Source organism: Haliotis rufescens, unplaced genomic scaffold (genome assembly GCF_023055435.1).
Source record: "Haliotis rufescens isolate VD_foot unplaced genomic scaffold, xgHalRufe1.0.p SCAF_49, whole genome shotgun sequence".
In the NCBI taxonomy this organism is placed as follows: domain Eukaryota; kingdom Metazoa; phylum Mollusca; class Gastropoda; order Lepetellida; family Haliotidae; genus Haliotis; species Haliotis rufescens.
In genome coordinates, this window is record NW_025964212.1 from 338,981 (window position 1) to 360,106 (window position 21,126).

Genomic DNA, 21,126 nt, shown 5'->3' on the forward strand with positions numbered 1-21,126 from the left:
TAACGCTAAGACCGCTTTGGACAACGGCACCCTGGCGTACACAGGTGTATTGTGTTTGTGGCATACTAGCGGTGGGGGGTTACTCAAGGCTGGGCAACAGCAGGTCACATGATGAAAGAGACCCGAGAGAAGAGAAATCAGGTCATGTCAGGTCACACGCAGATAAGCACATGTACTCTCATGCGACAGCTTTATCTTCAATGAGGTTCTTACCATAAAACACTCAGACACAATGGCCTCGCTGTGTAACGGGACGCCGGTATGGGTAAGTGACAGATATATCTTTTTGAGTGTGCTCCTGTTTTAATTGAAATTCATCGTTCACTATCTTATAAGATGTATGTATATTTGTATGCACTGTTGAATGTACATTTACACACTGAAATGTCATTTCATATACACGTAGAATGTATATGTACAGATTTAAAAATGTTAAGTTTTTAAGTGCAACTTTTTATACATGTTGTGTTTGATATGTTTTATTTTTTGTACATTGAACCTCCGTTAATCCGGAAACCCGGCCTTCTGGGCATAACTTTTAGAATATGTAATGGAGCCATTCTGGGTACAACATAACCATGCTTCGTTAATCCGCCATTGTTTAGGAACTGACTACCGGCATCACTGTAATAATCTCTACCATAATAGGATACAACAATAAAATGGATTAAACTTCAAACTCACAGCATGACCATTGTCAATTAAGGTTGACCCGAGAAAACTAAATTACAGTTTGTATGATACTCTGATGTGTGTTTCAGACAGTCGTTATAGGCAATGTATTGTCACACTGATTTAGGGATACATATAATAATATACTTAAATTATAGCATACTTGCAATCATTAGTCAATTGTCTTTGTTAGTATTAGTTAAAGATAAGCCATCGATTGCACCATTCGTTGCAATACCCACTTGAATGAGTCACGTCAGCCTGAACAAAGGGAGATAACCAGTCACATCTCTCGTGTCACCTTATGTTCGCCATAAATCGACATTCTCAGTGCCTCGCAATAAATACTCAACAGGATCAGATCTGGAAACTTCATACTACTACTACTACTACTACTACTACTACTACTACTACTACTACTACTGCTGCTGCTGCTGCTGCTGCTGCTGCTGCTGCTGTCCCCACCACCACTACTGTTTCTACTATCCGGGGTAGAATAGGTCTTCAGCAACCCATGCTTGCCTTAACAGGCGACTATGCTTGTCGAAGGAGCGACTAATTGGTGGTCAGATTTGGTGCCTTGGTTGATGCGTATATCCCATTTGCGAATATGGATGTTCATGATCTCAATTAATGGATTCTCTGGTTGGGCCGTCACACAGCTCGGATATTGATAATATTGCGGCGTTAAACAACAAACAAACTAACCACTACTACTACGGGCGGTGGGACAGAACTACTACTACTGCTACTACTACTACTACCATACATGTATGAACAACTATAATTATTGACATTCCGCTCAGAATGCATACGTAAATCAACTTTAATACAAGGAACACCTCAGCTTCTTGGTTCTGGGGTAATGTGTAATCAGGATTCTTCTATCTTCTCCAGGACACAAACCTGACCTGGTACAACACATGGCCTCAGTTCACAGACTGCTTCCAGTCCACGGTGTTGGTGTGGGTGCCATGTGGGTGGTTGTGGCTGACGTCGCCGTTCTATCTCTACTACCTCCTGAACGTCACACCGACGTCTCTTTCTTCATATTGGAAATACTACATGAAAATGGTTAAGTAACCGTTTGATTCACTGTTCAAAACAACTTTGAGCACAAGGGTCAACAGCTGCAATACCAGATGGATTTTTAATTAAAACTATGAACCAAAATATTTCCCCCTGAAAAGCACATTGCAAGAATGAAACTTTTGTGGCAGACAATTTCTTGTTTCAACACTATAAAGCATATTAATGTTTTTCAAAAAAATTCGGATACAAATTTTTCGATAAAATCCCTGGCGCTCTCCCAAATATTAAATGGTCGGTCCCTTAGGTCATGTTGATGCCCGCATCGCCGCGAAAGAAAATATTTATTCACGAATTCGACAGGAAATATATGCTTCGAATATACAGTGTATTTAACCCTTGATTCTTTATCGCTACTCTATTGCGGACTGTGACGTTATGTGCTTGGGCACCATATTATAGTGGTGTGTACAAAACCTTTCATTTGTCGTTACATATATCTTGGGAGGACTGTTTGAACAATACTGAAATGGTATCTGTGCTAAAGGTTTATTAGGCCACAACACATCGATTAATTATACGTTTCAACCGTTCATTGGTAATTGTGGTGATCAGTCTCAAAGAACCTTCATAAAGAGAGACTAGACTTGTTTCAATGCCATTCAGTGGCATATACATCTATCAATAATTAAGTAACTTAAAATAGCAATGTCTGAGTTTTTCACATGGGTTACAACGTATATCTAGACCCTCAATGGAAATGGCCACCAGACCGTTGATCACGCCGTTGTGTACCTTCAATTCATCGATGATGTATCCCTATTAGACTTTCATAGTATACAGGATACTTCTAGATCGACAACACAAATCTTCTCCGTGAAGATCCGGGGTAGAATAGGTCTTCAGCAACCCATGTTTGCGACTATGCTTGTCGTAAGAGGCGACAAACGGGAGCGTGTGGTCAGGCTCGCTGACCAGCTTGATACATGTCATCGATCCCAATTGCGTGGATCGATGCTCATGATATTAATCACTGGATTGCCTGGTCCAGACTCGATAATTCACAAACCGCCGTCATATAGTTGGAATATTGCTGAGTGCGGCGTTAAACAAGAAACAAAAAACAAAAACACAAATCTGTCTTTTCTGCAACTCCCAACTTCAAATCCCCAGCTCTCGCTGGTTCACATGTGTATAACTCTCTGACAATGCTGGCCATATTCCGGTAAGGTTATTCGACTAGACCACGTAGTACCTCGTCCACAATCCCCCTTGCCTCTAAAGAAGTGGTCATGATCAGTAGGGCGATCTTACTCCTGAAAGACTCCAAGTATTTGTAGTCTTTGAATTCCAAGAGTATGTCCGACTTGCTTTACATTTTGTATTCATTTATCAATTTCTAGATGGTGTGTGGACTGCTGGTGCTTGTGTCAGCTGTGGAGATAATTCGGGCGTCATCTGAAGAGCATGCTGGGAATTTTTCAGCAAACTATATTGCACCCATATTAAAGACCATCACGTTTGTATGTATGGTTTAATGCAACATATATTTTCCTTGCAGAATTGTAAAATAGAATCGTGTATGTAGTAATTCACATTTAACGACGTGAAATAAGTCTCTCACCAATTCCCGTTTAATTAATTCGACACAGGTATGTCCTACGTGAAATGTTATACTGGTGGTACGTTACTGCTACGGAAACGCATAGAAATAATTCCAAGCCTTTCTATCCGGCCATCATGTTGTCATACACAATTTCTTCATCCCTTCGAACACCTTACGTCCTAGGAAGATGAAAGTTTGCAGAATAACTTTAGCTGGTGCCTCTTATATTAAAGGTGCTAAATGATTTGCAAATAGCATATTTAACCATTACTTAGTAAAATAAACTATATTTTTTAACTTTTTCGGCATATGTGAATAGTGAACCTTCTATGGTCTTTCACCTTCATCAATACCGCTCACCCCACCACACCCCTCCCCACCCCCGATATCTATGCTATCATATGTGAACAATGACGTCTTTAATAATTTGGTTGACATACATATGACAAGTGATTCCTCAGGTCTACGCCATGGTGTTGCTGTTCCTGGAAAGGAGGAAGGGTCTCACCACATCTGGAGTGTTCTTCATATTCTGCGTCATTCTGACTGTGGCTGCAGTAGTGCCGTTCTACACCAACATTATACAAGAGGTAGAGTGTTCACCTAGCGGATTGTAAAGTGAGCGAGTTGGATAAGAACAAGATTTCGTTTAACACCCGTCCTTGAGAGTTGTGAGGGACGTCCAAGGTGGGACAGCTCGTAGACATTTACAAACGAGCATGGGTTTGGTTCTACCAAACCAAAATTCACAATCGGGGCTAATCTAGGATTCGAACCCATTGGCTCTTGTATCATATCCCGATTCGGAGCAAGGGATGCAACCCAGCATAGCAAGTATATGGACTAATGACAACTGGACCATCCGAGTCCGACCCCAGTATGAAGCTCATAGACATTTGCAAAGTGTTCATATGTTTATATGACATAGTTATATATATGGTTCAATTAAGTATTGATCAAATTAAGGTCATGTAAATATGATTCGTTGTTTCTCGTTGATGATGCTCTGCGCAAACAAACAGAAGAAGTCGCCTCTACTTTCAGGAATACGACGTAGACATGTTTAAGTTCTGCATGTTCTACGTTTACTTTGCTCTGGTCATCGTGGGCCTGATACTAAGTTGCTTTGCGGAGTCATCACTTCAGGACAAGGTATATCCAACATGCTGTTATAATACACTTTATTAATACTTTATTTACAACATGTGGGATCAAATTGTTACTTAATAATTAAAGCAAGACGTACATGTATGATGATTCAAGGTTTGGGAAAACTGTAAAATATTGTTAGGAGAAAAATTGTTTGCATAACACTTTTTGTCTTTCTCCTAAAGTACGTTACTCTTATGACATGCCAAACACCTATTTATGGCTTAAATCAGTGACAATAAGGACTATGTACATGAACCAAGGTGATAGTATCACGATATCTATTAACTGCCTTGTAAGTATTTACATATCTCGAGAGAATCTAATTATGAAAACGTTTACATTATTATAATAATTTACTTGTCTGTTCCATTCCATTGTCAAATGTTTGGGCCGAGACATTTAAACTCGCCCCCACTGTGTTGCAAAACAGATATATTCCTTAAGCGTTTTTCTTTATTTTTTAGCAGCAGATTCTCTGTACTCTGTACACAGCAGACGTTATTCAAAATAAACATATCATTTTTATTAGTTCCAAACAAAAATCAGTAAGTGCACTATCGTGTAACTGGATTTTCTTGTTCAGCGATCACTTAGTTGTCTTCTTTGGTTACAGGCCGCCGGTGGCGTCAGGCAATAAATACTAACTTTTATATGTAGATTGTGTCAATGGCGGATGTTACCGGTAGGGTATGGCATGCTTATCGTTTTCGCGAACACCTGGCCCATGGTGTCATCACTGATATTCAGTGGTCCATATATTCAGTTATTTTGATGCTTACGTCAAAGTTTAATCTGTTTCAGGGGATAATCTGGACTTGAAAGCAGTGTTAATTGTTAGTCACAGGTTACTATTTAGTGAAGGACAACATGAAATGTAAACTGACTGGAATTTGTTTTGTACCTTTTCGCCAGAGAGCTTCACCTGAAGTGTCGGCTTCGTTCTTGTCCAGAATCACCTTCTGGTGGGCAAACAGGTAAGTTACTTGTGGATATCTTAAAACACCGTCATTCCTTGTAGCCATCTGCTCTAACTTGTGTTATGACACAAGGAATAATGCAAAATGATCAACGCACTTATTAATTACAAACAATGATTTAATTCATATTTATCTTTTGTTCAAGACGTCAAGCTACTCAGCTTTTGCAGCACTACTTTAACTTTGCAGGATAAGGAACCATTTTAATTAATCACCACAACTATATATCTGTAATACAATCACTAACGGAAGCGTTATCATAGGCAGCAACTTATTATTATTACATATAACTTGACAAACACACATCTTTGTGAATTCAATATTTGTGGTCATTGTTTTGTTGGGTTTCTTCAAATTTAGCCTCATACTGAGAGGATACAAAAAAGTGTTGACTGAGAATGATGTGGACGACCTTCACCCCCGGGACTTGTCCGCCAACAACGTGCCCCGGTTTCTATCTGCCTGGGAAAAGGAAGTATCTAGGGACCATATCAGGTAAAACATGTTCGTATGCTTGACATGAGTGATATCTGCGTGATGGCAATTAATGATGGACATGAGGTTGCATTAAAAGTATTAAGATAAGCGTGGTTGGATCACAGTAATAAGGGATGCGTGGTTGGAGCATGGTAATGAGAGATGCATGGATGGATCATGGTAATGAGAGATGCGTGGATGGATCACAGTTATGAGGGATGCGTGGATGGTTCATGATAATGAGAGATGCGTGGTTGGATCACAGTTATGAGGGATGCGTGGATGGATCACAGTAATGAGAGATGCGTGGTTGGATCACAGTAATGAGGGATGCGTGGTTGGATCACAGTTATGAGGGATGCGTGGATGGATCATGATAATGAGAGATTCGTGGATGGATCATGATAATGAGAGATGCGTGGATGGATCATGATAATGAGAGATGCGTGGATGGATCATGATAATGAGAGATGCGTGGATGGATCATGATAATGAGGGATGCGTGGATGGATCATGATAATAAGAGATGCGTGGATGGATCATGATAATGAGAGATGCGTGGATGGATCACAGTAATGAGAGATGCGTGGATGGATCATGATAATGAGAGATGCGTGGATGGATCATGATAATGAGAGATGCGTGGATGGATCATGATAATGAGAGATGCGTGGATGGATCATGATAATGAGGGATGCGTGGATGGATCATGATAATAAGAGATGCGTGGATGGATCATGATAATGAGAGATGCGTGGATGGATCACAGTAATGAGAGATGCGTGGTTGGATCACAGTAATGAGGGATGCGTGGATGGATCACAGTTATGAGGGATGCGTGGATGGATCATGATAAAGAGAGATGCGTGGTTGGATCACAGTAATGAGAGATGCGTGGTTTGATCACAGTAATGAGGGATGCGTGGTTGGATCACAGTTATGAGGGATGCGTGGTTGGATCATGATAATGAGAGATGCGTGGTTGGATCACAGTAATGGGGGATGCATGGTTGGATCACAGTAATGAGGGATGCATGGTTGGATCACAGTAATGAGAGATGCGTGGTTGGATCACAGTAATGAGGGATGCGTGGTTGGATCACAGTTATGAGGGATGCTTGGTTGGATCACAGTAATGAGGGATGCATGGTTGGATCACAGTAATGAGGGATGCGTGGTTGGATCACAGTTATAAGGGATGCTTGGTTGGATCACAGTAATGAGGGATGCATGGTTGGATCACAGTAATGAGAGATGCGTGGTTGGATCACAGTTATGAGGGATGCTTGGTTGGATCACAGTAATGAGGGATGCATGGTTGGATCACAGTAATGAGAGATGCGTGGTTGGATCACAGTTATGAGGGATGCGTGGTTGGATCACAGTAATGAGGGATGCGTGGTTGGATCACAGTACTGAGAGATGCGTGGTTGGATCACAGTAATGAGGGATGCGTGGATGGATCATGATAATGAGAGATGCGTGGATGGATCATGATAATGAGGGATGCGTGGATGGATCATGATAATAAGAGATGCGTGGATGGATCATGATAATGAGAGATGCGTGGATGGATCACAGTAATGAGAGATGCGTGGTTGGATCACAGTAATGAGGGATGCGTGGATGGATCACAGTTATGAGGGATGCGTGGATGGATCATGATAAAGAGAGATGCGTGGTTGGATCACAGTAATGAGAGATGCGTGGTTTGATCACAGTAATGAGGGATGCGTGGTTGGATCACAGTTATGAGGGATGCGTGGTTGGATCATGATAATGAGAGATGCGTGGTTGGATCACAGTAATGGGGGATGCATGGTTGGATCACAGTAATGAGGGATGCATGGTTGGATCACAGTAATGAGAGATGCGTGGTTGGATCACAGTAATGAGGGATGCGTGGTTGGATCACAGTTATGAGGGATGCTTGGTTGGATCACAGTAATGAGGGATGCATGGTTGGATCACAGTAATGAGGGATGCGTGGTTGGATCACAGTTATAAGGGATGCTTGGTTGGATCACAGTAATGAGGGATGCATGGTTGGATCACAGTAATGAGAGATGCGTGGTTGGATCACAGTTATGAGGGATGCTTGGTTGGATCACAGTAATGAGGGATGCATGGTTGGATCACAGTAATGAGAGATGCGTGGTTGGATCACAGTTATGAGGGACGCGTGGTTGGATCACAGTAATGAGGGATGCGTGGTTGGATCACAGTAATGAGAGATGCGTGGTTGGATCACAGTAATGAGGGATGCGTTGATGGATCATGGTAATGAGAGACGCATGGATGGATCATGGTAATGAGGGATGCGTGGATGGATCATGGTAACGAGAGATGCGTGGTTGGATCACAGTAATTAGGGATGAGTATTTGCATCACAGTAATGAGGGATGCGTGGTTAGATCACAGTAATTAGGGATGCGTGGTTGGATCATGATAATGAGAGATGCGTGGTTGGATCACAGTAATGAGGGATGCGTGGTTGGATCACAGTTATGAGGGATGCTTGGTTGGATCACAGTAATGAGGGATGCATGGTTGGATCACAGTAATGAGAGATGCGTGGTTGGATCACAGTTATAAGGGATGCTTGGTTGGATCACAGTAATGAGGGATGCGTGGTTGGATCACAGTAATGAGAGATGCGTGGTTGGATCACAGTAATGAGGGATGCGTTGATGGATCATGGTAATGAGAGACGCATGGATGGATCATGGTAATGAGGGATGCGTGGATGGATCATGGTAACGAGAGATGCGTGGTTGGATCACAGTAATTAGGGATGAGTATTTGCATCACAGTAATGAGGGATGCGTGGTTAGATCACAGTAATGAGGGATGCGTGGTTGCCTCACAGTAATGAGGGATGCGTTGTTGGATCATTATAATGAGAAGAGGATGTTGCATCATAATAACGAGAGGCATATCATGATTGTATAAAGGTAAAACATAGTTGCATGATATTTACAAACTTTACTTGTAATGTACATAGAAGTTAATAGGTGATGCGTCGATAAAGTTAATCTTCAAAGTTAATAATTTTTCAATCCATTGTTGATGGATACTTATCCTCTCACGTGCAGGCATCTAAAGTTTACTTATGTAAATAATGTGATCCTAGTATATGTTTTAATTATGTACGCTCACCGGTAGTAAGTTGAACACCAACAATGACATGTTTTTTTTGTGTCCTTTTGATTAATGTATAACTTCTGTTATATTTTAGTCCCAGTCTTGCGCATGTAGAGCACGATGTTGCTTATTCCAAGAGCAATGGAGTTAGTGTTGAAGACTGCAATGAAAGGACACCGCTGATCTCCAGATCGACCAGTAACAAGGATATCAAAGATCCACCCAGCTACGACAAAAAGTTGAGAGGGAAGATTTCTTTGATGAAAGTATTGTGGAAAGCCTTAGGATTCGAATTCCTGCAGTCTCAGATTTGGAAGCTGTTCTACGATTTGCTGTATATCACAAACCCGCTGCTTTTAGGGTAAATAGTGCTTATTTTCTGTTGTGTAATTCCCGGTCATTTTAAGCTTTCAAGCAATGTCTCCAATTCTCCTTTCTCGCTACCTACTCCTACATCCTGCCTACCTCTCCTCCTCCTCATCACCCATCCTTTCCCCACCCTGATATGTCTTAATTTAAATTCTTGAAACGTCTTCCCCAGTTGATTCTGAATAGATCCTCAATACTCCATACACGTCGCAAAGGCGGACTGAGGTGATGATAAAACGGTTACAATGTCTCACCTGAATGACACATTGTGACATGGTGCTCACGCTATCAATCACTGATTTGCAGGACCAAGACTCGATTTTTTACAACCCGTTGTGTTAGCAATCAGTCTAATCCGTCTGAAAAAAAGCATTCCCTGCTCCTCATTCCAAACCATCCTTCTCGATGGTGTCTTTGAGAAAAAACCCAGCTACGTATCACCATGATATCTTTAAACCCTCAGAGAGTTGATAAACTTCACAGAGGACAAGGCAGCGCCTTCATGGAAGGGTTACGCTCTTGGGGTGATCCTATCCTGTTCCATCCTCATCCAGTCTCTCAGCTTCCAAGCTACCTGGCACCAGTCTTACTCGATGTCTCTGAGATTCAGAGCTATAGTTATCTCAGCACTATATAGAAAGGTAAGGAATATACACTGAATCTTCATCACTGATGAAATTCACACGGCTAATGTAAATAGATGATAAAAGCGTCCTTCATATGAACATGCAAAAGCCTACAAATAAGGAAACATCTCATCACCCATTTTCTCATAAATGAAATGCTTTATACTTGACGCAAGCATGCGTGGTCTATCATGCTATATTTATGTATTGCAGACCTGTAGCATACTACTAAACAAATTTTGTGTCGGTCAGTTGGTTTTATGCCAGTTCTGTTATGATCAACATGTATACATCCAACATGGGTTACAGAGAGCATAAGGGTGGTCGGGTAGCCTTTTGGTTAAAGCGTTCGCTCGTCACGCCGAAGACTCGGGTTCGATTCCCGACATGGGTACAATGTGTGGTGCCCATTTCTGGTGTCCCCCGCCGTGATATTGCTGGAATATTGCTAAAAGCGACGTTAAATCAAACTCAACATTATCCCCAGGAAAATGCACCCAAATTCGTTTTCCTGGGATTTTATTGTGAAGCATCTTGATCATGTTTATTATAAGCGAATCGGTTATATAATTATAAATATTAAATATTATCATAATATTACAAAGATTACACAATAATATCCACAAACTGTTATTGCAAACAAATTCTCTTCGTAGAATTTGTTCTTCAAGTAAACCAGTGTCACTCCTTGCCGTGACACATTGATATCAATACTTGATTACAATTTAATTATATAATCATGACGAAATGTTGGTTTTCTCAATTTTATATCACATTCGGGTATTGCATATTCTTTTAAATGACGTCAAAATCAATAATCTACCCCACAGACACCGAGTGAGTGAGTGAGTGAGTGCGTATGGTTTTACGCCGCCTTTAGCAATATTCCAGTAATATCACGGCGGGGGACACAAGAAATGAGCTTCACACAATGTACCCATGTCGGGAATCGAACCCGGGTCTTCGGCGTGACGAGCAAACGCTTTAACCACTAGGCTACCCGACCGCCCCAGACACCGATGAAGCTTCATATAATTATCAATTTGGTAATACAAGTGGGCAAATTTCACTTGTGACGACTTTTCTGGAGCCTGTTCCACAAAGCAATCTTAGCGCTTAGATATCCTAACTCCCATACTTTAACATAGACTTACTTTAATCGTAGCGCTAAGATCGCTTTGTGCAATGGGGCCCTGGTCATCTATACATTTGATGAACTATTGTCATATTCCAGGACTCATGTATAATAACAGCAACTGTATCATTCCAATACTTACAATTCTTACATAGGGTTTCGCAATGATGGATACACCATGTCCATACTTTCACTCACATTTTTTCGAATACTTTGCGTCATCGCTACTTAATAGTGATTCATAAATAAAAGTGACATGCCCTTTCCATATTCGTAAGAAATCCAAAAGCAGAGTTGATTGTACGATTCCGACTGTGTCATGAGCATGTGTTTATGAATCATACTCAAAGGGTGATCATACCAGGTTTTCGCGAAAAGTCACCCGTCAAAAACACACGCAAAGGCTAGTGATCACCTAAAAAAAACACAGGAACATGTGGTACAAGTCAAAATAGGGAATTGCATCGGATATGTCTCTTGGCAAATTTATAAAAAATCTTGCTTATGATATATCGAATCTTCAAGTTTTGCGTTATAATTCTTAATGTTAATACTCATGTCCATGATAACCGCGAGTGTGATATGTCTTAAATCTTTTCAGGCCCTTACTATGAATATCCAATCTCGGCGTGAGTCCACTGTTGGAGAGATCGTAAATTTGATGTCGGTGGACACTGAGCATATCCGACTCATGATCCAGTGGTTCTGGGGCAGTTGGTCAAGCGTTCTCCAGATGGTCCTTGCCCTGTACCTGCTGTTTAACACTCTTGGGCTGGCCATGTTGGCGGGTCTGGGGCTGATGGTCGTCATCATGCCTTTGAACTACGTCAATATGACCTTCTGGGATAAGTTTCAGAGCAGCGTGATGAAGTTCAAGGACAACAGGATGAAGATTATTAATGAAGTCTTGAATGGTATTAAGGTCCGTAACTAAACACTTGTATGGACAGGTGAGGTGAGGTGAAATGGGGTTTAACGTCGCGTCCAAGATTATTGCACTTATATAGCGACGTGCATGTACGTGTGTGTGTTTGTGTGGCTGCTTGTACTAGTCCGGACAGATGCCGATTTATAGTGCTAGCTCACTGAGATACCATGCCGCAGTTTAACATGAATATCCCACTCAGACACAGTATACTGACTCCGAGCCGACCAGTCCTTGTTTTAGCCCCTTAATGCCGAGCGCCAGACAGGGTAACAACAAGTACCATCTTTTAACGTCTTTTGGTATGACGCGGCCGGGGATCGAACCCCGGACCTTTCGCTCTCCGGGCGGATTGTATGGACAGGGCATGGGGCATGGGGCATGGGGCATGGGGCATGATTCCTTCCGGTATCGTCAATATGATATCCCTGATTCGCCCGGATTATGATCGCTGGTTTGTCAAAACCATTCATGTCGTCGTTGGTGTCGTGGTAGGGATGAACATCTACCACCTACCTCATTTTGTCGTTCCTTCAACATTGAAAGTTGACTTGCCGTGATATATCTAAAATTTATTTCATAGCGGGATTGAACCAAACTCATTTCCTCCCTTCCTTACACTCACTCACTCACTCGAACTTCCAGTCAAAGTACGGCTCTTCCGCTTGATGTGGGGTAAAACCCGAAGTGATCAAGATCTTAGACATTCATTTTTACCGCGAGCACGGGTATTGTGCTGACTAACATTGAAACATAATCATCATTAAGACGGAGGGGGCACGGGTGGCCCAGTCGTCTGAGGCGCCGCGATTCGCTGTGCAGAGTTGCGTCCCTTGGGCACGCCAGAAACCTATGATTGTGGGTTCGAATCCCGGTTCGCCCCGATTATGTTTCTAGGTTTGTCAGCGCCATACCCGTGCTCGTGGGTTTCACCGAAGTGATAAACGTATCAGACCTGCATCACTTCGGGCTTTCCTCCCACATTAAGCTGACACGCCGTGATATAACTGGAATAATGTTAAAAGCGGCGTGAAACCAAACTCACTCACTCATTAAGACGAACACTGATCTACTGACCGGGTGATAATGTCAGGCTCTTTGTTGAGTCTTTCAATCAATGCATGTTTGTCACTACCTTTTGAACAGTTAACAAACGTAATCTTCAGTTAATGAATAACGATCACTGCTTGCAGATTCTCAAACTATATGCCTGGGAACCATCCTTCCAGGGGAAAATCACCGATGTTCGAGAGAATGAACTCAAGGGTCTTTGGAAGATCTCTATACTTCATGCTATGATGATGTTTATTTTTACGCTGGCTCCATATCTAGTAAGTACATACATTTACTGATAACTTTTTAATTTTTCTTCGTTATAAGAATGTCATCACTGAGCAGGACTGATGCCACGTCTCTCTACCATTCGTGACCAACTCCGAATAGCGACTCGTGCCCCTCTCGTGCCCATTTTTGCGACTTGGTTGCGTCTAAGCGCAAACGGGCATAGTTAAAAGAATTGTCAACTCGTTGCATAACATTCATTGATAGGGGGACGAGTCTTCTTGCAGGTTACAATGCGACAACGAGACATTTGTCGCCCTTTTCGATAAATTGTGCGCATGCGTAGTAAGTGAATTAATCTACGCATGCGCCGAAGTGGTTAATACTCCTTTTCAAGCTCCACTGGTCTTTTGTTAGTTCCAATGGTTCTAAAACAAAAGTAGCAAAGGCAATATGGTTTGCTTGTCTCAAAATGAAAACAAATTGTTCATCGTTGCTTTTGAAATGTGTTCACATACACATCATTCCTCCAAACCAATGGTCGATTGCATGAGAACCGACACAAGCCGGCCGAGTTCGATGACACACAAATAACCAGGTCAAACATTGTAACCATCACTAGCATTATTCAAGTCACACAAGGTTAGCAGGCATTGGTGTCATCTGACGTATTACATCATGTTGACTGAGTTTTTGTCAATTTTGGACAAGGCGTCTGGCGATCAGTGGTTCGAATCCCATTACGGAACTCGGAAATGTTATGTTCGCTACATATAGTCCATGAGCCAGACCAGATATTGGTACCACCTGGGGTGGCAAAATCTCAGTATGATTTTTTGAAAGTCATATATCCATAGAGGAAAAAAATATTTGAAAGCAATCCGGGACTCACAGCTGCAGCTTAGTGGTAGTAATCACCACATAAAGGGGGACCCCAGTGTCACGTATTGAATCAATCACAAACACAAATGAAGTTGTAATAAAGATTTATTCCCTCCCTTAAAGTAATTTTAAATCCCAATAACAATATTTAAATTCAAACTAATACCAAATTAACTAACACAACTAACTAATCTAGCTTCTACTACAACTAACAATACTACCATCTACTACTAATACTAATATCTGAATACTAACAGTACAAATGTTTACTACTAATAATACAACTCTCTACTACTAACAATACAACTATCACGATACACTATCCTAATACTAATAGTCTACTTCTACCAATACTAACACTAATACAGATGTTCTAAGAATAACACAACTAATACACAATAAAACTTTGTGTGTGTACATATGTACAACAACAACACACAACCACAAAAAAACAACCCCACAAACAATACAAAGCCACTCCACTGTCACTGTCACAACAGTTCTATACAGAACTTTGGAATCTCTGATGTTATTGAGCAGTTCACACGAGAATTCTTCCTCGTAATAACGAATGGTGATCTTTCCACCCAGGCGATGTTATCCCCACGGAGTTAAGGGTGCCTGTTTACATGGATGCCACGGCTGTGTTCATCCTACGATGTGTACACGGAAAACGGAGATACTTCTCTCCTCACGTAGGGTCGGAGAACTTCTCTCCTTACGTGATGTTGGAGGTTGTTACTTCCTCCTACGTAATATCGGAGGTTCTTCCCTCCTACGCACTCTAAGGTTAACCGGCCAGTTCCGGGACACTACAATATAATATAAGCAATTACAGTCACTGAGGTATGTGTCACTACCTCACAATACATACAGCCATGCACCAATACTCCGATTTACATATTACTGAGTTGAACTGTTTATACTTTGATCATGTTGTGGTTATTGTTACAGTGGCTTTACGCTATTACCATCAATATGTGTATATAATTACATTTGAAAACAATACATAACTCAAAATTCTATCCTCTAAAATACAATTCTACATGAAACAATAAATGTAAAAACTTACGCCAACCAGAGTAGAAGTCTCCCACAATATTAGTCCATGCCTTACATGACCATGCTGATTCTGGCTGACTGTACAAATTATTACCCTGCCCCGCTATTTAAACTGACCCCAAAGCCCAAGCTACCCCTGACCTCCCTATTGTTACACCAATTAACTCCCCAGCTATCAGCCGTACCCAGTCACGCTTCCCTGAACCTAACCTGTTCCCATAGTATTACCTGACAATATCTAAAAACAACCCGCTAAGCTTAATATACTAATGTAACCATACCGTAATACATCTATCTGAAGTACTAACATATAATTAAAATATACAAGATTATCTGTGATCTTGACATCACCTCCCCACTTAAGTTAATTGTACCTGAGCACAATTATATAACAAACAAGATCACATGTAACTTTGTCCTAACGTCTTTTAAAGTCATTAACTAATACAAAACCATATATATACACAATGACAACAATAATACACAAAAAGTAATGACTGTCATATCTTCACTATGATGCTGAAAAATGCATTATTTACATACTGCTATGCACACAGTGTGACTAGGGCGAACACCGGCTCAAGAGGTCAGCTCCCACATTCTCAATCCCCTTGATTGCACGGATCAGAAACCTGTAAGGTTGTAAAGTTAGAGCCCACCTCATTACTCGTCCATTGGTCAACTTGGCTTTGGTCATCCATACTAAGGGCTGATGGTCCGTTTCAAGAATGAACTCCCGCCCAAACAGATATCTTTCTAACTTCTGTATTGCCCATACTATTGCCAAACACTCCTTTTCTATGGTAGAGTACGCCCTCTCACGTTCTGCCAACTTTCGACTCACATACAGTATTGGAAACCGCTCACCTTCCTGTTCTTGTAAAAGAACAGCTCCGATTCCGACGTCAGAAGCATCACTTCTTACTAGGAATGTTTTCTCCAAGTCTGGCAGTTTCAAAATTGGAAAACTTGACATGTGTGTTTTCAACGTCGTGAAAGCTAACTCTTGACTCTCTGTCCATACTACCTTGTTTGATTTGCCCTTCTTGGTAAGATCAGTCAGAGGCACTGGTATGGCTGCATAATTTGGGATGAATTTCCGGTAGTACCCCGATAATCCTAGCAAGGCTCTGACCTGTTTCTTAGTTTGTGGTCGTTCAACATGTAGGATTTTCTCCACATTCTTACCCTCCGGCTGAATTAGGCCACTCCCAACCCTGTGCCCCCAAAACTCCAACTGTTTGTATCCTATTTTTACCTTTGATGGTCGGGCTGTAAGATGAAATTGTCTTAACCTTGTGAATATGTCTCTCAGACTTACCACATGAGGTGACCATTCCTCTGTTCCTTCTATGATGTCGTCTATGTAATTGTCAGTGTTAGGTATGCTATGTAATACTTGCCTCATGAGTCGGGAAAATACTGCTGGTGCGTTGACAACTCCAAATGGCATCACCTTCCATTGGTATAACCCATCAGGGGTTATAAAGGCCGTCAGTTCTTTGCTACTCTCTTCCATTGGGATCTGCCAATATGCCTTGCTCACATCGATTTTGGTTAGGTACTTACAGTGTCGAAGCCTTGCAAATACGGAATCGGCTAATGGAATTGGTTCTGCATCAAAGACCGTTACCTGATTTAACTTGCGAAAATCGGTACAAAATCTGTAAGTCTCATCAGCCTTCTTCACAAGTACAATGGGGGAAGCATATGGTGAGTGAGAGGGTTCTATCACCCCCATATCTAACATTGATTGTATCTCTTTGGCCACAACGTCCCTCATGTGATGTGGAAGCGGATATGGTTTGGATCTTATAGGCTCATTGCATGTCAACTTGATCTTATACTGCATACAGTCTACCTTCCCTGGTAAATCACTCAGCACATCCCTGAATTCACTTACGAGCTCTCTCACCTCAATTTGTTGTTCTTCTGTCAGGTCCTTGGAAATGTCTACATCCTGATATGTTTCTTTAGAAACTAGCGCAGGTGAAACTATGTCTAACATACTTACCTCTTCCGCTTTGACATCTACTAGCCCGGCACTAGCATACATCAGGTGAGCTATGCTGACGTCACATACAGTTGTGTCCTTGATCTCCTCTCGGTCAATGTACTTTTTCAGTAGGTTTGCATGATAGGTTTTAGTCTTATTACCTACCTGTATCCTGTAATTGCCAATACCAAAGGCCTCCAAGATTTCATATGGACCTTTCCACTGGAGTAGGAGTTTATTGGAATCAGTAGGTAACAGAAGTAACACTTTGTCACCTACTTTCATTTTTCGTGCTTGTGATTTTGCATCAAAGAACTTTTTGTACTTACCTGATTTCTTTTTTAGTTCTTGTTGTGCTATATGAATAGTGTCTTCCAGTCGGTTTTGCAGATCTAACACATACTCATAAGTAGTTCTTACCTCAGGATTTTGTATGTCTTTAGTCCAGATTTCTCTGAGAATCTGCACTGGCCCTCTCACTGTACGCCCGTACAGTAGTTCAAAGGGAGCAAATCCCAAACTCTCTTGAGGTACTTCTCGGTATGCAAATAACAAAGCAGCTACATACCTGTCCCAGTCATATGGCCGTTCTGCACACATTCGTTTCAACATTGTCTTCAGAGTACCGTTGAATTTTTCCACAAGGCCATTACACATAGGATGATATGGGGTAGTAGTTAGCTGATGCAAGGATAATAATCTACTTACCTCCTTCATTACACCTGAAGTGAACTGGGCTCCCATGTCCGTCAAGATCTCCTTGGGGATACCTACTCTACTGAATATTTCAAAAAGAGCTTCAGCAACATACTCAGTTTCAATCCTTGGCAAAGGTACTGCCTCTGGGTATCTGGTTGCATAGTCAACTACCGTCAAAAGATACCTATTACCTTTGTCAGTGACAGGATACAACGGGCCTATCAAGTCAACGGCTATTCTCTCAAATGGTACTTCGATTAATGGCATTTGTCCTAGTGGTATTCTTCTTACCTTGCCCTTGGGGGTTGTGCGTTGACAAATATCACAGGACAGCACATGTCTTCTAACATCACCCATTATTCCTGGCCAATAAAACTGAGACATAACCCGATCTAAAGTCTTTTTGATTCCAAGGTGCCCTCCCATCAATGCTTCATGGCTTACTTTCATCACTTGGGTACGCAGCCCTACTGGTACAACTGCCTGTACAACTTGCTTACCCTTGTCAAACTTGGTGAAGGTATGCTTCCTATAGAGCATATCATTCTCAATATAGTAAGAGGAAATACTATGCCTGGTCTCCCTAATTTTCCCTTCCTCCACTAATTTCCTGACTTTGTCCAAACTGGAATCCTGTTGTTGCTGGGTAATGAACTCACCTCGACTCAATGTCAGCCCCACAGGTTTCAGTGCCTTCAGTGGTTTCATGCCTTCTTGTCTTACTCTTCTTTGGCCTCTTGTTTCCACAGCACTTACCATCTGGATATCATCCTTATCCCACGTCTGATCTGGATCACTTGGTTCTCTCACTCCTGGAATATTGCCTAATATCAGGTCACAGAGTGGTGTGTCCATACATGCAGCTCTTACCTTTCCTGTATAAAAGGGTGTGTCCACGGTAATCCATGCTACGGGAAGTATTAGGACCCTACTATCAGCCAACTTACAAGATTGCGTTTCTGAGGACAACCATTCATCCTCTACCTTTGACCTCCTCACTATTACGCCAGTACAGCCACTGTCTCTCAGTACATCCACTGGCTTGCCATTTACCTTACCCTTGTGAATAGGCATGTTATGGTCTGTAGTAAACATGCTTCCTGGGGCTACATCCGGTTCACTCACCCTCTCTGAAGTTGTGGCATCACCATGTACAACTTCAGGTATTCTTGCCTCAACATCTGTACTATCTGGAAGGACTGCAGACACGTTACTGGTATATTCACTTACTTGGATACTTGCCACGTTATATTTGGGTTTCTTACACTGTGCTGCCAAATGTCCAATTTGACTACAGTTGTAACATGTCCTTTCTTTAATAGGAATAAATGGTTTGGGTTTTGTACCAGCTGGCGCCTTGTTCTCTCCTGGTTTACCTCGGACCTCTGTTTTGTCATGTTGACCAAAACTACCTTGCTTACCATATCTAACAGGACCTGTACCTCTGGCTTCTATAAATTGTTCTGCTAGTCTGGCCATTTCCATAGCATCTTTTGGTTTTCTCTCTTTCAAGAATATACTAAGATCCCTTCCAGTTACATTTAAAATCTGTTCACGCAACAATAAATCTTTCACACCTTCAAAAGTCTTTTGAGTACCACTAAGCTCAATCCATCTGTTGAAATAGTTCTCAATTCTAACTACAAACTGTGTGAATATCTCACCTGTATCAGTTTTAGCAGTTCTGAATTTCTGATGAAATCCATCCTCTGTCATTTCATAGCGTTTTAGCAATGCAGTCTTAACAGCAGTATAATCTTCTGCGTCATCTACACTTAATCTGGAGTATACTTCCAAAGCCTTACCTTTTAGTAGCGTACAAAGATATGCTGCCCAATGACAAGGCTTCCAACCCTGTGCTACAGCTACCCGTTCAAACCGTTGAAGATATGCATCAATGTTGTCATTGCGGTCATCAAACGGAGGCATCTTAGGCATCTTAGGTGCAGCACCTGATTGTTTCTCCCCTACCTGTCCTTCATTATTTCCAGCATAACTCTTTTCTAACTTAGCTAATTCTATTCTCTCCTCTGATTGCACTCTTAATTTTTCTTTCTCCCATTCTAACTTTTCTCTCTCTTTTCTCTCCTCCAATTCTAATTTTTCTTTCTCCCATTCGAACTTTTCTCTCTCCTTTCTCTCCTCCAATTCTAATTTTTCTTTCTCCCATTCTAACTTTTCTCTCTCCTTTCTCTCCTCCAATTCTAATTTTTCTTTCTCCCATTCTAACTTTTCTCTCTCCTTTCTCTCCTCCAATTCTAATTTCTTGATTTCCCGCTCCCTTGCTCTTTCCTCTCTTTCCAACTTTTCCTTCTCTTTCTCTCTCTCTAACTCAGTTTGTTCTTTTACAAACGTCCTCAAATCATTTTGCTCATACCCTAAACTCTGACCCAATTTGATAATCTTTTCAAGATCCATATCTAGCTGTATGGTGATAGTGTGAAGAACAAGTACAGTTAAACCCAGCAGGCTTAGTCTTGGACAACTGTGAATAATGAATGCTACCAATAGGAACTTAGACTATACAAAAGTACATTCCTGCATAGAATGGAACCCAAAAATATAAACTTCCAAACAATAGCCTAATCTGACCAATAAATGAAATACATGTACACCCTACCAACCTTGATTCTAACTCGTACACTCAAGGATGTAGAAGTGGTGCCGGAGGACCTATCACACATCTGGCCACAAAAATACTACAAGGATCAACCATCAAGGAAGTAACTCCTAATCTCTCATAGAATGATGGTCTGAGTTAATTCAATAGTGACAATAATTAAATATCCCACCGCTGCCACCAAAATGTCACGTATTGAATCAACCACAAACACAAATGAAGTTGTAATAAAGATTTATTCCCTCCCTTAAAGTAATTTTAAATCCCAATAACAATATTTAAATTCAAACTAATACCAAATTAACTAACACAACTAACTAATCTAGCTTCTACTACAACTAACAATACTACCATCTACTACTAATACTAATATCTGAATACTAACAGTACAAATGTTTACTACTAATAATACAACTCTCTACTACTAACAATACAACTATCACGATACACTATCCTAATACTAATAGTCTACTT

At 41.2% G+C, this 21,126-nt stretch overlaps 1 protein-coding gene across 1 annotated transcript in view; it reads left to right on the forward strand.

The window, feature by feature from the left end:
• Window positions 1-27: 27 nt before the first annotated feature.
• The window catches only part of LOC124139007 (multidrug resistance-associated protein 1-like), a 42,145-nt gene continuing 21,046 nt past the window's right edge, over window positions 28-21,126 (forward strand). Inside the window, exons 1-11 of the mRNA XM_046505957.2 lie at window positions 28-265; window positions 1,570-1,746; window positions 3,105-3,224; window positions 3,769-3,897; window positions 4,352-4,459; window positions 5,372-5,433; window positions 5,797-5,931; window positions 9,152-9,418; window positions 9,890-10,067; window positions 11,789-12,109; window positions 13,306-13,443. Coding sequence (XP_046361913.2) covers window positions 233-265; window positions 1,570-1,746; window positions 3,105-3,224; window positions 3,769-3,897; window positions 4,352-4,459; window positions 5,372-5,433; window positions 5,797-5,931; window positions 9,152-9,418; window positions 9,890-10,067; window positions 11,789-12,109; window positions 13,306-13,443 — 1,668 coding nt within the window. The 5' untranslated portion in view covers window positions 28-232. The remainder of the gene's footprint in view (window positions 266-1,569; window positions 1,747-3,104; window positions 3,225-3,768; window positions 3,898-4,351; window positions 4,460-5,371; window positions 5,434-5,796; window positions 5,932-9,151; window positions 9,419-9,889; window positions 10,068-11,788; window positions 12,110-13,305; window positions 13,444-21,126) is intronic.